Source organism: Oncorhynchus mykiss, chromosome 6, assembly GCF_013265735.2.
Source record: "Oncorhynchus mykiss isolate Arlee chromosome 6, USDA_OmykA_1.1, whole genome shotgun sequence".
In the NCBI taxonomy this organism is placed as follows: Eukaryota; Metazoa; Chordata; class Actinopteri; order Salmoniformes; family Salmonidae; genus Oncorhynchus; species Oncorhynchus mykiss.
The window spans coordinates 88,482,227-88,497,724 of NC_048570.1; the positions used below are offsets into that span (position 1 = coordinate 88,482,227).

The following is a 15,498-nucleotide window of genomic DNA, read 5'->3' on the forward strand; positions in this document are numbered from 1 at the left end:
TTCCTATCCAGGAGAGAGAGAGGGAGGGGCTTTAGTACCCAATAACTACATGTTGTTTCCTATCCAGGAGAGAGGGAGGGGCTTTAGTACCCAATAACTACATGTTGTTTCCTATCCAGGAGAGAGAGAGGGAGGGGCTTTAGTACCCAATAACTACATGTTGTTTCCTATCCAGGAGAGAGAGAGGGAGGGCTTTAGAACCCAATAACTACATGTTGTTTCCTATCCAGGAGAGAGAGAGGGAGGGCTTTAGTACCCAATAAATACATGTTGTTTCCTATCCAGGAGAGAGAGGGAGGGCTTTAGGACCCAATAACTACATGTTGTTTCCTATCCAGGAGAGAGGGAGGGGCTTTAGGACCCAATAAATACATGTTGTTTCCTATCCAGGAGAGAGAGAGGGAGGGGCTTTAGTACCCAATAACTACATGTTGTTTCCTATCCAGGAGAGAGAGGGAGGGCTTTAGGACCCAATAACTACATGTTGTTTCCTATCCAAGAGAGAGAGAGGGAGGGGCTTTAGTACCCAATAACTACATGTTGTTTCCTATCCAGGACAGGAGAGAGAGGATTTAGGACCCAATAACTACATGTTGTTTCCTATCCAGGAGAGAGAGAGAGAGGATTTAGGACCCAATAACTACATGTTGTTTCCTATCCAGGAGAGAGAGAGAGGGAGGGGCTTTAGTACCCAATAAATACATGTTGTTTCCTATCCAGGAGAGAGAGAGGGAGGGCTTTAGGACCCAATAACTACATGTTGTTTACTATCTCAGAGAGAGAGAGAGGGAGGGGCTTTAGTACCCAATAACTACATGTTGTTTCCTATCCAGGAGAGAGAGAGGGAGGGCTTTAGGACCCAATAACTACATGTTGTTTACTATCTCAGAGAGAGAGAGAGGGAGGGCTTTAGTACCCAATAAATACATGTTGTTTCCTATCCAGGAGAGAGAGAGAGAGGATTTAGGACCCAATAACTACATGTTGTTTCCTATCCAGGAGAGAGAGAGAGGGAGGGGCTTTAGTACCCAATAACTACATGTTGTTTCCTATCCAGGAGAGAGGGAGGGGCTTTAGGACCCAATAACTACATGATTTAAGAACATAACGTATCCATACTCCACTGCAGCTGATCAGGTGTGGATAGTCCTGTAGTCTCGTCTTCGCTCTCTTCCACGAAATTCGGAAGAAACCATTAAACAACTGGAGGGTCTCAACTAACAGACAACTGAAAACATTGGCTTGACACACTGCCATCTTGAGTAGACTAGTTTCATCAGGTCCAGCCCTATGCACAGACCCCATAATCCAGTAGTAAGTCTGTGGCAGCTACTGTGACTGGGCGTGTGTGTGTGTGTGTGTGTGTGTGTGTCGTGCCTGTGGTTTCAGCGAGGCGCTGAGGCAGCAGTGTGTGACACTCTTAAGTCACACGGGTGGTTTGGCAACACACCCAGATCCTCAGCAATGCGTCTCCTCTCCCAGCATTAGTCTGTTGAACAGCCTGCGACCACAACGACAAGCCTGGACAGCAGCCTACTGACTCCACTGCTATTCAACAGGCTCACACACACACACCTCATATACAGCATCCAGTTAACTAGAAGGAATCACCAGGCATATGTTTGAGGTTAGGTATTCATTATGAAACAGTTAAAAGTGTTTAAGTATCACATCAAGTGTGGGGTATAAGTGGAAGACTCCAGTGGTTTAGACGCTACACTCAAACGTATCTACTTTCAAACCTATTAAGAGGAAGTTAATGTCAGGGCAGACACAGACACCCACGGCTCTCGTAGAAGTACTGAAAACGCTCTTTGCTACAACGACTGCGCGCTTCCTCAACAATATGTTGCATTGAAATGAACTGGGAAGTCTTTCTACAAAAACAAACTGTTTATTGGATGATCATCAACTGTACATTATGTTCAGTGCTGACACAGTTTTGCTACATACTTTGGTTGTGAATTGGAGACGCTCACATTTCACCCCTCGTTATGACTGAAGGAAAGGAGGGTATTGGGGGCGCAGTGAACAATTTGAGTGTTCACCCCAACAGCTGAACGGTGGAGGAAGATATTCCCCTTAGACACAGAGCATCTTACCCTCAGCACCATTTGGGTACCAAACAGATCCGTGTCTAGAGGCACCTTCATCCTACTCGGTACTGAACATTATGTAGATGCTGGTCACAATGCTAACTTCTGTTTTACATTTTGAAAGATCGTAATAGCCAACCCTAGCACTTAACAGGCACTGTATATCGACTGGAATCCAAGTCCGGTTATGATGATGTACTGATAAATGAGGATAGAGGATCAAATCAATGGATTCCATAGAAGCATGTTCTCCTTAACCCCCCATCTAGATGACCCTGTGGGTTGTTCTACATCAGATTTAGGTCCAGACTCAATGTTCAGGTTGTGTCCGGCCAGCCATATGAACTGGGGACGCGGCCGATAAGCCCAGTCCGTCAGCCCGTACTAGTAATAATCCAGTAGAATTGAAGTCCATTGCTCAACACCAACCAGACCACCCAAAACACCATCCAAGACGTAAGAGACGGGTCATAAAAGGGCACAGAGAAAGTAGTACAGTTAGTTTCTTTAATATGGTTTTAATTTACATTGTTCTCCTCCTCTCGCCGATCCCCCAGTCTCCTCTGATAGGCCGGTCCAAGCGGGGGTCCTGTGGTATTCCACGGAGTTCCGTGGCTCTGCCTGAGCCGGCAGGCTCCACTTCCCAGACATTTTCGTAGCTCCCAAAAAAAAGGGCACCATCCCAAAACTCACATTTGAATCTCCACAAACGTGTTCTGGTTGACCATTTAGTTTTTGGAGAGACATTTCCATTTGATTTGGAAAAAGGTCAGCCTGGAGAACGTGCTTCAACACCCTCAACAACAAAAAATCCTTAAAAACAAAATGCTTATTCTACTTTCTGTTCTCCCTTGGATATCAAGCAGAAGGGAGAGGCCGAAAGCAAAAACGTCACAAGTACACCAGGACATGAAAATAGATATATATATTTAGAATATATATATATAAAATGTCTTTATTACTCCATTATGTACAATTTTCACAAGACATCCAGGGAGCAACTGTTGTAAAGACAAAGCACTGCTTCATCCAGTCACATTACAGAAACATTCATCACCTTCAAAAATAAACCCTCCAAAAACAGGCCCAGGAACAGATCAAAAAACAGCAAGACAATTTACTAATTTAATCTTCAGTGCCCATTGGGTTACAGTCTGCACCGATAGCCAATCATAGCCAGGCCAACTGCCAAGCGCAGTTCATGGTGCCTTCTGAGCACCAATCCCGGAGCGGTATCGGCCGACATGGTCTGTAGTCCAATCCCTGGTGGTCTTTGAGGTTAGGGGATGTGGTGAGTGAAGTAAGAGGAGGAGGAGGGTCTAGCAGCTCCCCTCGTCAGGCCACTAGGAGGGGTCAAACTGGTGTTCCTAGTAGATCACCTCGTACACTGTGGCCTTCTTGTCTCCGGAGCCTGTCACAATGTACTTGTCGTCTGCAGAGATGTCGCAGCTCAGGACGGAAGAGGACTCCTTTGACTGTTGATGTAAAGGGTAAAAAAACACTATTAAAACTATGCCACTTTGTTTACATACCCTACATTACTCATCTCATATGTATATACTGTACTCGATACCATCTACTGCATCTTGCCTATGCCGCTCTGTACCATCACTCATTCATATATCTTTATGTACATATTCTTTATCCCTTTACACTTAGTAGTTTTGGAATTGTTAGGTTAGATTACTCGTTGTTATTACTGCATTGTCGGAACTAGAAGCACAAGCATTTCGCTACACTCGCATTAACATCTGCAAACCATGTGTATGTGACAAATTTGATTTGATTAGTTTGCTTCTGATTTCCAGATTACAACTGACAGTGGTAGCTGGGGTTTCCATGCTGCTGGTCATGTCCCAGGACTGTGAGCATCTATGCGTGTTTGAGAGTGTGTGTGTTATTGATTGGAGTACCTGGAATATGCTGGCACCGTACGGAGTCCTCCAGGCATTCAAGAGGTTGTCCTTCCCCGTGCTCACAAACCATTTACCTTCAAACACAGGACATAAATACATGAGCTCAGAGTCCAGGTTGTCCTCACCAAGCAGGACAGGCCTGCACACGACTCTCCAAGCACCAAAATCCACATGGTTTAAGATTTAGTAGCTAACCCAATACAACGGATGTGGGGCAGTTGGTATTACTTGTTGGTACAGTGGAAATACCAACTAAACAATGTGGTTCAATTCCTTGAGAAAAAAGGTTTCTACACGTGAACTACATAAATACAGGTTATAAATGACTTCTAGCACCCTGGACATGTTTCTTACCACAGTAGGCGAACTTCAGCGAGAGGACGCAGCTCTCATGCAAGTGGAGCTGGTACTTGTCCGGCTTGGTGTGATGGAGAACCTCCACATTGCTGCTCTCCATGCCCACTGCCAGCCACTCCCCTGTGGGGCAGTAGCCTAGAGAGAAGATCTGGGAGGAGACGGGAGGTGGGGGTGAACTAGGGCAAAATAGAGTGTGTGCGTGTGTGGGATGCAACGGTACACTGTATGTTGTCGAACCGTTCGGTACGCCCCCTACGGTTCAATATGCACACGTGAACGGCGGAATTACGATACGCCTGTCATTTTCCGGTCATTTCCAACGCGTGCTCATTGCGCTGCAGACTACAGGCACGTGGTACATTCAGATCCGCAGAACCAGACACGCAGCTTGTGGCCGTTAAGGGGCTACTGATGGCCGACAAAACTTCACTCAACAGCTATGTCTCAAAATGTGGCAACCGCAGTGACAGCAACCCCCCTCCCCCTTAAACAACCAATGGACGATTTGCACTGACATCTCAGTAGGAAACCTCCCTAAAGGGGCCCCATGAAGAGAGAGGAAACTAAAAACAAATACTCTCTCAGCTCCAACGTGACAATGGGGAGACAGAGAGACGCACATTTGAAGAGACACCGGCGTCTTTCAAATCCGCTGTGGGGGAACATTCTGGATTCAGCGTTCAATACAATGACGAGGGTAGACCGTAAACAAACAAAGTACAGTCTGCAAGCATTGCTCTGCCCCTGTCGGCTACTCCAGTGGAAACACTTCTAACACGATGTGTCATTTGCGTGGCAATCACTCAGCCGCATCCCTTGCAGCAGGAGCAAGGAGAGTCCACTCGTTAGCCAAAACACAATAATCTCTCATTGAGAGAAATAACGAAAGCAGTGGGAGTATTAATCATAGCCAAAGATTTGCAGGCCTATTCGGTGGTTACTGACTCGGGATTTCGTCACCTGATTATAAAACAATTGAACCGCGTTACAATGTCCCCTCCCGCACACATTTCAGCAGCAAAGTAATTCCCAAACTCTATGAAACATCACAGAGAGACATTTAAAAGGAATTGACACAGACACCCTATCTAGCTCTCTCCACTGATAGTTGGACCTCCAGAGCAACTCAAAGCTACCTCACTGACGGTTCACTATGTACTGGAAGCTACCTCACTGACGGTTCACTATGTACTGGAAGCTACCTCACTGACGGTTCACTATGTACTGGAAGCTACCTCACTGACGGTTCACTATGTACTGGAAGCTACCTCACAGACGGTTCACTATGTACTGGAAGCTACCTCACTGACGGTTCACTATGTACTGGAAGCTACCTCACTGATGGTTCACTATGTACTGGAAGCTACCTCACTGACGGTTCACTATGTACTGGAAGCTACCTCACTGACGGTTCACTATGTACTGGAAGCTACCTCACTGACGGTTCACCATGTACTGGAAGCTACCTCACTGACGGTTCACTATGTACTGGAAGCTACCTCACTGACGGTTCACTATGTACTGGAAGCTACCTCACTGACGGTTCACTATGTACTGGAAGCTACCTCACTGACGGTTCACTATGTACTGGAAGCTACCTCACTGACGGTTCACCATGTACTGGAAGCTACCTCACTGACGGTTCACTATGTATTGGAAGCTACCTCACTGACGGTTCACTATGTACTGGAAGCTACCTCACTGACGGTTCACTATGTACTGGAAGCTACCTCACTGACGGTTCACTATGTACTGGAAGCTACCTCACTGACGGTTCACTATGCACTGGTCTGGGAGATCTATGTGTTGCAAACTCGGCCCCTGTATGAGAGTCATACAAGCGCACACTTAGCCCTAGAATTAATGAATGCTGTGACTGAGTGGACGCTAGAGAGACCAAATATCACAATCCCAGCCACTACAGATAACGCACAAAACATAGTGAACGCCATCCGTGAAGCTGATGGGTCTGGGCCCCACATTGGCAAAGCACCTACAGCTTGTCAAAGCTAAGAAGCCCGTTTCATTGTATTCTCCCCTTGCTGTCATACAGTAGAGACAGAAACCAGGCAGTCAGTCATGTTGACATGTTTCTGAATGGAACGTTTCAGGCTAAATAAAATAGTTAAAGGGTTTAAAGGGTGAATATGTAAATATCCCCAAACCGAACCGAACCGTGGGCCCACTGTACCGTTGCATCCCCTGTGTGTGTGTGTGTGTGTGTGTATGCGTATAAGCATAAATACGAGCGTACCTGGGAGGTGAAGTCATGCTGCTGGAGCTGGCGACCCTCCCTCAGGTCCCATGAGCGGACGGTGTTGTCCAGACCTCCGGTCCACAGCTTGGTCCCATCGTGGGAGATGTCGATACAGCTGGCGCCGTCCGTGTGGCCCTGGAACTGCCTACAACACCCAACAAACACAGTGGAACTTAGCCAAGTGATTCCACTCACGCTGTGGACATTTCAATGTAATCCCCCTCCAATCATTACTGCTAAAATCACATGGGTGGTAGAACATCCCTCCCAGCCCCAACCAGTCCTCTACTCTCTTCAGATGATCACTCACCTGACCAGGGTCTGGTTGTGCAGGTCCCAGACGGCGATGTTCCCGTCACTGCAGCAGGAGAAGCAGACTTTGGCGTCGGGGGAGATGGCCAGTGCGTAGCAGGCGGGGGCCGAGGAGGTGAGCTCCGCCTTGATACGTGGCGTCGGAGAGGCCAGGTCCCAGATGGTCAGCGTGCTGGCCTCACCGCCCACAATCAGGGTGCGGCCATCAGGGAGGAGCTTACAGGAGCGGATGTAGTTGTCCCTGTTCTGGAGACAGAGAGGGACACAGTTAACATTTGGGCTTCAGACAGTTATGGTGATAATAGCAGGTATCGTGAGACACACAAATGTATTGCTAAATATTGCTATACTGTTGGAGCTAGGAACACAGCCATTTCACTACACCCGCAATAACATCTGAGAAATATTGTATGAGACCAATAAAATGTGATTTGATTTAAAAGCAGGTGTGGAGACTCCAACCCCATTGGATGAATTGAACGGATGTGGGTGGAGCAGTATCACCATAGGGATGCTGGTTGTGAACATCACAAAAGCTCTGACGAAGGCCTTGAGATCAATACATAAAGCTTAAGAGAGCCGCGACCCTAGCGAGAGCCGTGGCCCTAGCGAGCGAGAGCCGCGGCCCTAGCGAGAGAGAGCCGTGGCCCTAGCGAGAGAGAGCCGTGGCCCTAGCGAGAGAGAGCCGTGGCCCTAGCGAGAGAGAGCCGTGGCCCTAGCGAGAGAGAGCCGTGGCCCTAGCGAGAGAGAGCCGTGGCCCTAGCGAGAGAGAGCCGTGGCCCTAGCGAGAGAGAGCCGTGGCCCTAGCGAGAGAGAGCCGTGGCCCTAGCGAGAGAGAGCCGTGGCCCTAGCGAGAGAGAGCCGTGGCCCTAGCGAGAGAGAGCCGTGGCCCTAGCGAGAGAAGTGACCCTAGCGAGAGAGAGCCGTGGCCCTAGCGAGAGAGAGCCGTGACCCTAGCGAGAGAGAGCCGTGGCCCTAGCGAGAGAGAGCCGTGGCCCTAGCGAGAGAGAGCCGTGGCCCTAGCGAGAGAGAGCCATGGCCCTAGCGAGAGAAGTGACCCTAGCGAGAGAGAGCCGTGACCCTAGCGAGAGAGAGCCGCGGCCGTAGCGAGAGAAGTGACCCTAGCGAGAGAGAGCCGTGGCCCTAGCGAGAGAGAGCCGTGGCCCTAGCGAGAGAGAGCCATGGCCCTAGCGAGAGAAGTGACCCTAGCGAGAGAGAGCCGTGACCCTAGCGAGAGAGAGCCGTGACCCTAGCGAGAGAGAGCCGCGGCCGTAGCGAGAGCCGTTGCCGCGACCCTAGCGAGAGCCGTGGCGAGAGCCGCAGCCGTAGCGAGAGCCGTGGCCGTAGCCCCAGCGAGAGCCGCGACCCCAGCGAGAGCCGCGACCCCAGCGAGAGCCGCGACCCAATTCGAGAGCCGCGACCCAATTCGAGAGCCGCGACCCAATTCGAGAGCCGTGTGCAGGTTTCTTCTTTTTCTCATCTTATTCAACTGTTAAAATGCACCTGCAACAAAGACAGCTCAGATGTGCCTTTGGAAGCAGGTGTGAGGAGAAAAGCATCAGAGTGTGTTTGAGTATGGCTTCCCTCGGCTGTGGTGTGTGGAGCGAGACTCATTTTCAGCTTTAACAAGGGCAGAAGAGTGTTAGCTGGACTGGGTCCATGAGGCGGGTGATGTGAATGACAGATCAATAGAGGGCCGGGGCTCTCAGATGAATTAAACAGCTTGCTGATGACTATATAAGACCTGGTCACAAAGCCAGCACTCTCCCTCTGCTCCTTCCCCCTCTCCAAAGTGGCCAGGAGACAGTATCAAACTGATGAATGGGGAGGATGGGAGAATGACTAATGGGGTGGGTAATGGCAAACCGGGGCAGGACGATCAGAAGATCATTACTTTAGGTCTTTTTCAAAAACGTCACACACAGGGCCGACGAACAAGACGCTGTGCCTTGAATTATTACATTCACAAGAGCAGATGGAGGGAGAGGGTGGATGTGGGGTTCAGAGGGCTGGTTCAGAGGGTGGTAGTGGGGTTCAGGGGGTGGTAGTGGGGTTCAGGGGGTGGTAGTGGGGTTCAGGGGGTGGTAGTGGGGTTCAGGGGGCTGAAGGCAGCGGGGTTCAGAGGGCTGAAGGCAGCGGGGTTCAGAGGGCTGAAGGCAGCGGGGTTCAGAGGGCTGAAGGCAGCGGGGTTCAGAGGGCTGAAGGCAGCGGGGTTCAGAGGGCTGAAGGCAGCGGGGTTCAGAGGGCTGAAGGCAGCGGGGTTCAGAGGGCTGAAGGCAGCGGGGTTCAGAGGGCTGAAGGCAGCGGGGTTCAGAGGGCTGAAGGCAGAGGTGTAAAGTACTTAAGTAAAACATACTTTGAAGTACTACTTAAGTTGTCTGGGGGCATCTGTACTTTACTATTTATATTCTTTACAACTTCTACTCCACTATATCCCCAATGAAAATAATGTACTTTCTACTCCATACATTTTCCATGACACCCAAAAGTACGAAACATTTTGAATGCTTAGCAGGACAGGAAACGGGTCTAATTCAAGCACAGAGAAAATCCCTGGTCATACATCAGCCCTATGAAGAGCATCCTCTGTGCCCATCGGTGGGCTTGATATCTCAGTCCATGTCTAATGATAACCGTCACAGTATCATCTCAGATACAAGGCTAGCTTGTTCAGCTTGGCTATCCTGTTAGCTAGCATACAGCCCAGCCAACCTAAGTTATAGCCTTCGTCCCACATTGTCTGTTGTTATGCCTTACACCATTATAACAATGATATGATCATTCAGCAGATGGCTTTATCCACAGTGACAGTCATCCAGTTGAAACAGCACCAGTCTAAAGTCTGGACACACCTACTCATTACAGGGGTTCTTTATTTTCACTATTTTCTACATTGTAGAATAATAGTGAAGACATCAACATTATGAAATAACACATATGGAATCATGTAGTAACCAAAAAACCCTTGAATGAGTAGGTGTGTCCAAACGCTAACGGCTCCTTACCAGGCAGTCCAGTTGGGACACGGGACTCTTGCTGCCCGGCTGGCTGATGTCCCAGATCTTAACGCAGCCCTTGCCACCGGTGTAGACGTGGCGCGTGGGGTTGCTGATGGTGACGGCGCACACCACCTCGCCGTGGCTCAGCGTGTTGATCTGGCGAGCGTGGCGTGGGATGCCCGGGCCTATGAGAGCGTCCGGGGGAAAGGGCACCGGCTGCATCTGGCCGTCGGCGCTCACATGAAAGGAGTAGGCACTACCGTGGGGGGAAAGGGCAGTTGTTTTGAGACTAAATGAAACCTGGAACCAAAAATGTTGGACTTGACCTGTGACTTTCAGGCTCTCGTGATAAACAGTTTAAACAAAGAGTGGGTTTGGAGACTTACGGTTTCCCTCCAGAGATGGATGTGAGACTGGCTTGCAGGCCTGGTCTCATGTGGGAGTGAGGGTCAAACCCCACCTGGGAAAACAGACCGTTAGCATGTTAACATGTCAAACAGTGGAAAGCCTATCCATGCAGCCAACTAGAATAAATGTTCAAACAGGAAACTTAGCATCACTGCCTCTGTAGTGTCAAATAAGACAGGGGCACTTTAGTACCATTTCAGAAGGTCCGATCACACAAATGTCCTATGTGGCAAAACCCCCAGCTCACAACCCAATGCCACCCAAAACAGTTCACAACCATCTTGTTGGCAGAGAGAGAGTTTTGCAGTTTTAAGTTACATTGTTTGCAATACTATACATGTTGCATTGGGCAGAGATTTTTGTTGCTGTTTTAAAGCTTTAAAGGTATTTTTCCAGGCCTGGTTTACGTTTATAAACTAGGTGGTTCAGACCGTATACAACGGTTATGACAACACATGTTTTTACTGCTCTAATTACGTTGGTAACCAGTTTCTAATAGCAATAAGGCACCTTGGGGGTTTGTGATATATGGCCAATATACCGCGGCTAAGGGCTGTGTCCAGGCACTCCTCGTTGCGTCGTTCATAAGAACAGCCCTAAGCCGTGGTATATTGGCCACATACCACACCCTCTTGGCTCTTATTGCTTAATTAAACGATACCAGGGGCCGAAGCCTGACCTAGTTCAGTAGTACTAGTAGAGACGTGCAGTCCGTATTGAATCAGTTATGAGTATGTGGGACACAAGGGGAATTCTTACTATCATTTCATACGGTGCTGTGTATTCTACATTCCTTCGCCCAGGTTTGTGGTAACGGTGTGAAAGGGGAGCTTACTAATGCTAATGAGAGCCTGGGAGATTCACACACACAGAGAAGTGTTTTGACAGAGTTGTTATTCCCCTCCCTTGTAGCACCAGACATCAAAGCAGTGGAGTTAGGCAATAGAAACCTTGGAGTTAGCTAACAATTTACACAGAGAGGAGAGAAATTATTTTTTATGTATTTCTAAAGAAATATTGAAAAAGTGAACTATTGAAATAGGAAATTCATTGTAAATTGGCTGCTAGTCATATTAGCATAAGTCTTCTAGCCGACAGCCGTGTTGGCTAACTCAACGGTGGAGCTGCTGAGACATGTAATATATAGTGAGACGTGAGTCTGATGTACGTTTGCATGTGTGTGTGTTTGAGTGAACACCTTTTATTTCCTCTTCCTTGGTTGTATTAGTAACTGTAGCCTGTGTTGTATTAGTAACTGTATCCTGTGTTGTATTAGTAACTGTAGCCTGTGTGACTGTATTGTATTAGTGACTGTAGCCTGTGTTGTATTAGTGACTGTATCCTGTGTCGTATTAGTAACTGTATCCTGTGTTGTATTAGTGACTGTATCCTGTGTGACTGTGTCGTATTAGTAACTGTAGCCTGTGTTGTATTAGTGACTGTATCCTGTGTTGTATTAGTGACTGTATCCTGTGTTGTATTAGTGACTGTAGCCTGTGTTGTATTAGTGACTGTATCCTGTGTTGTATTAGTGACTGTATCCTGTGTGACTGTGTTGTATTAGTAACTGTAGCCTGTGTCGTATTAGTAACTGTAGCCTGTGTTGTATTAGTAACTGTAGCCTGTGTGACTGTGTCGTATTAGTAACTGTAGCCTGTGTCGTATTAGTAACTGTAGCCTGTGTCGTATTAGTAACTGTAGCCTGTGTCGTATTAGTAACTGTAGCCTGTGTCGTATTAGTAACAGTAGCCTGTGTTGTATTAGTAACTGTAGCCTGTGTCGTATTAGTAACAGTAGCCTGTGTCGTATTAGTAACTGTAGCCTGTGTTGTATTAGTGACTGTATCCTGTGTTGTATTAGTGACTGTATCCTGTGTTGTATTAGTGACTGTAGCCTGTGTTGTATTAGTAACTGTAGCCTGTGTTGTATTAGTAACTGTAGCCTGTGTGACTGTGTTGTATTAGTAACTGTAGCCTGTGTTGTATTAGTAACTGTAGCCTGTGTTGTATTAGTAACTGTAGCCTGTGTGACTGTTGTATTAGTAACAGTAGCCTGTGTTGTATTAGTAACTGTAGCCTGTGTTGTATTAGTAACTGTAGCCTGTGTGACTGTGTTGTATTAGTGACTGTAGCCTGTGTTGTATTAGTAACTGTAGCCTGTGTTGTATTAGTAACTGTAGCCTGTGTGCCTGTGTCGTATTAGTAACTGTAGCCTGTGTGACTGTGTTGTATTAGTAACTGTAGCCTGTGTCACTGTGTCGTATTAGTAACTGTAGCCTGTGTTGTATTAGTAACTGTAGCCTGTGTCGTATTAGTAACTGTAGCCTGTGTGCCTGTGTCGTATTAGTAACTGTAGCCTGTGTTGTATTAGTAACTGTAGCCTGTGTCGTATTAGTAACTGTAGCCTGTGTTGTATTAGTGACTGTAGCCTGTGTTGTATTAGTAACTGTAGCCTGTGTGACTGTGTCGTATTAGTAACTGTAGCCTGTGTCGTATTAGTAACTGTAGCCTGTGTTGTATTAGTAACTGTAGCCTGTGTGACTGTGTCGTATTAGTAACTGTAGCCTGTGTCGTATTAGTAACTGTAGCCTGTGTCGTATTAGTAACAGTAGCCTGTGTTGTATTAGTAACTGTAGCCTGTGTTGTATTAGTAACTGTAGCCTGTGTTGTATTAGTAACTGTAGCCTGTGTTGTATTAGTAACTGTAGCCTGTGTGACTGTGTTGTATTAGTAACTGTAGCCTGTGTTGTATTAGTAACTGTAGCCTGTGTTGTATTAGTAACTGTAGCCTGTGTGACTGTGTCGTATTAGTAACTGTAGCCTGTGTCGTATTAGTAACTGTAGCCTGTGTCGTATTAGTAACTGTAGCCTGTGTCGTATTAGTAACTGTAGCCTGTGTCGTATTAGTAACTGTAGCCTGTGTCGTATTAGTAACTGTAGCCTGTGTCGTATTAGTAACTGTAGCCTGTGTCGTATTAGTAACTGTAGCCTGTGTCGTATTAGTAACTGTAGCCTGTGTGACTGTGTTGTATTAGTAACTGTAGCCTGTGTGACTGTGTTGTATTAGTAACTGTAGCCTGTGTGACTGTGTTGTATTAGTAACTGTAGCCTGTGTGACTGTGTATAGTAACGGTAGCCTGTGTGACTGTGTATAGTAACGGTGTATAGGGAAAGGAGGCTGAATGTGAGTATGTGAAGGGGGAGTTTTAGGGGAGCGTACCATGGGCGAGCGTCCGTACGCAGCAGCGGCCACGCTCATCTGGGGGGAGATGTGGAGGCCGGCGTAGACCCCGGGGCTGGTCAGGGAGCCGTTCATCTCGTGGTGGCCCATCATGGCGAAGGGCGTGGCGTAGGAGCCAGCTATGGACAAAGGAGTACGCAGGGCTGGAGCAGCTAGAGAGAGGGAGGAGAGAGACCGTAAGAACAACTGATTCTGTCATAGGCAAATGGGCAGACCTACAAGGAAGTTATTTTCATGTTAATCTATTTGTGGTTAGCGGGCGAGTGTGTTTGTATACATGTGGGTATGAGTGTGTGTGTGAGGACTTACCCAGTGCCTCCATGCCCGAGGGCTTGCCCATGATGGGCCGTAGACCAGGGGTGGTGCTGGTGCCTGGTGTGGGGGCATCGTTACGAGGTGTGGGGGTGTTAGACTTCAGGCCCGGCGTGGATGACTTATCATTCTGACAGAGAAAGACTTGATGTGATTAATGTTGCTTTATTCCAGCGTGTTCCATTTTAATTCTAAATGATGCCGATCACAAAGCAATAGAACCCCAATTCACCCAACCAGATCACTGGCAACCCACCCACCTAGATCACTGGCAACCCACCCACCTAGACCACTGGCAACCCACCCACCTAGACCACTGGCAACCCACCCACCTAGACCACTGGCAACCCACCCACCTAGACCACTGGCAACCCACCCACCTAGATCACTGGCAACCCACCCACCAAGATCACGGGCAACCCACCCACCAAGATCACATCACGGGCAACCCACCCACCTAGATCGCTGGCAACCCACCCAACCAGATCGCTGGCAAGCCCCCCCCCCCCCCGCAAAACAAAATGAAATCAACTGGCAACCCACCCAAACAAACTTGCGACCCCCCCCACTCCCCCCAAACAAACTGAAATCAACTTGCATCGCCCCAACAAACTGAAATCAACTTGCAAACCCCCCCCCCCACCTCCCCAAACAAAATGAAATTAACTGGCAACCCCACCCAAGCAGCTACCAAGAGACAGGGAAATAAGGACAATGAAAAAAAGACCAATAACATGTATGAGAGAGACGGGGAGAGAGACAGGAAGAGAGAGACCGGGAAAGAGAGAGAGACAAATAGAACATGTGTGAGAGAGACAGGGGGCGAGAGGGACAAACAACAACCAAATCCCAAAATAACTGAACCGCTTTCCCCAAAACTCCAGTCACAATTTGAGTGTTGAGCTGAACATAATCCAATTGACTAGTGCCAGCTCATTAGAACCCTGTGGGGCCACATACACCTCTATTAAAGACTGGCCTAAACATGAGTCCTGACTAGTTAAACACATTATCACATCCAAGATCTCTGTAGTTTGCTCCCTGACTAGACCAGTAATTAAGCACATTGACATGGGGACTGGTAAGGGAAGGAGGGATGAGTGAGACAGAGAGAGAGACGGAGACAGAGACACAGAGAGAGAGACACAGAGAGAGAGACACAGAGAGAGAGACACAGAGAGAGAGACACAGAGAGAGACACAAAGAGAGAGACACAGAGAGAGAGACACAGAGAGAGAGACACAGAGAGAGAGACACAGAGATGGAGGGTGGGACAGAGCGAGAGAGATGGAGGGTGGGACAGAGCGAGAGAGATGGAGGGTGGGACAGAGCGAGAGAGATGGAGGGTGGGACAGACCGAGAGAGAGAGAGAGAGAGAGATGGAGGGTGGGACAGAGCGATCTCCCCGTCATTACCCCGGTTTATTTACGATCCGGGGCTGGGAAAGCAATGAACATTTATTCTGCCTGCCATAAAGGATATTGAAAGGAGCAGAGCACTGTGTGTCTCCTCTCCAGCCCCCCAACCCTCATTCAGCAATTTAATAGCTACACTTCCTCCCATGTAGGAGCCGCTCACACTCCCTTGTCTATTGTTTTCCC

At 48.1% G+C, this 15,498-nt stretch overlaps 1 protein-coding gene across 9 annotated transcripts in view; it reads right to left on the bottom strand.

The window, feature by feature from the left end:
* Positions 1-3,230: 3,230 nt before the first annotated feature.
* LOC110517398 (transducin-like enhancer protein 3-B) overlaps positions 3,231-15,498 on the bottom strand; it is a 45,819-nt gene continuing 33,551 nt past the window's right edge. For all 9 annotated transcript variants that reach the window (XM_036981409.1, XM_036981418.1, XM_036981416.1 and 6 more), the window contains 9 exons: positions 13,895-14,027; positions 13,565-13,737; positions 10,324-10,397; positions 9,944-10,193; positions 6,937-7,184; positions 6,624-6,771; positions 4,367-4,517; positions 4,010-4,086; positions 3,231-3,571 (listed from right to left, as the gene is read on the bottom strand). In XM_036981409.1, coding sequence (XP_036837304.1) covers positions 3,464-3,571; positions 4,010-4,086; positions 4,367-4,517; positions 6,624-6,771; positions 6,937-7,184; positions 9,944-10,193; positions 10,324-10,397; positions 13,565-13,737; positions 13,895-14,027 — 1,362 coding nt within the window. In that variant the 3' untranslated portion in view covers positions 3,231-3,463. The remainder of the gene's footprint in view (positions 3,572-4,009; positions 4,087-4,366; positions 4,518-6,623; positions 6,772-6,936; positions 7,185-9,943; positions 10,194-10,323; positions 10,398-13,564; positions 13,738-13,894; positions 14,028-15,498) is intronic.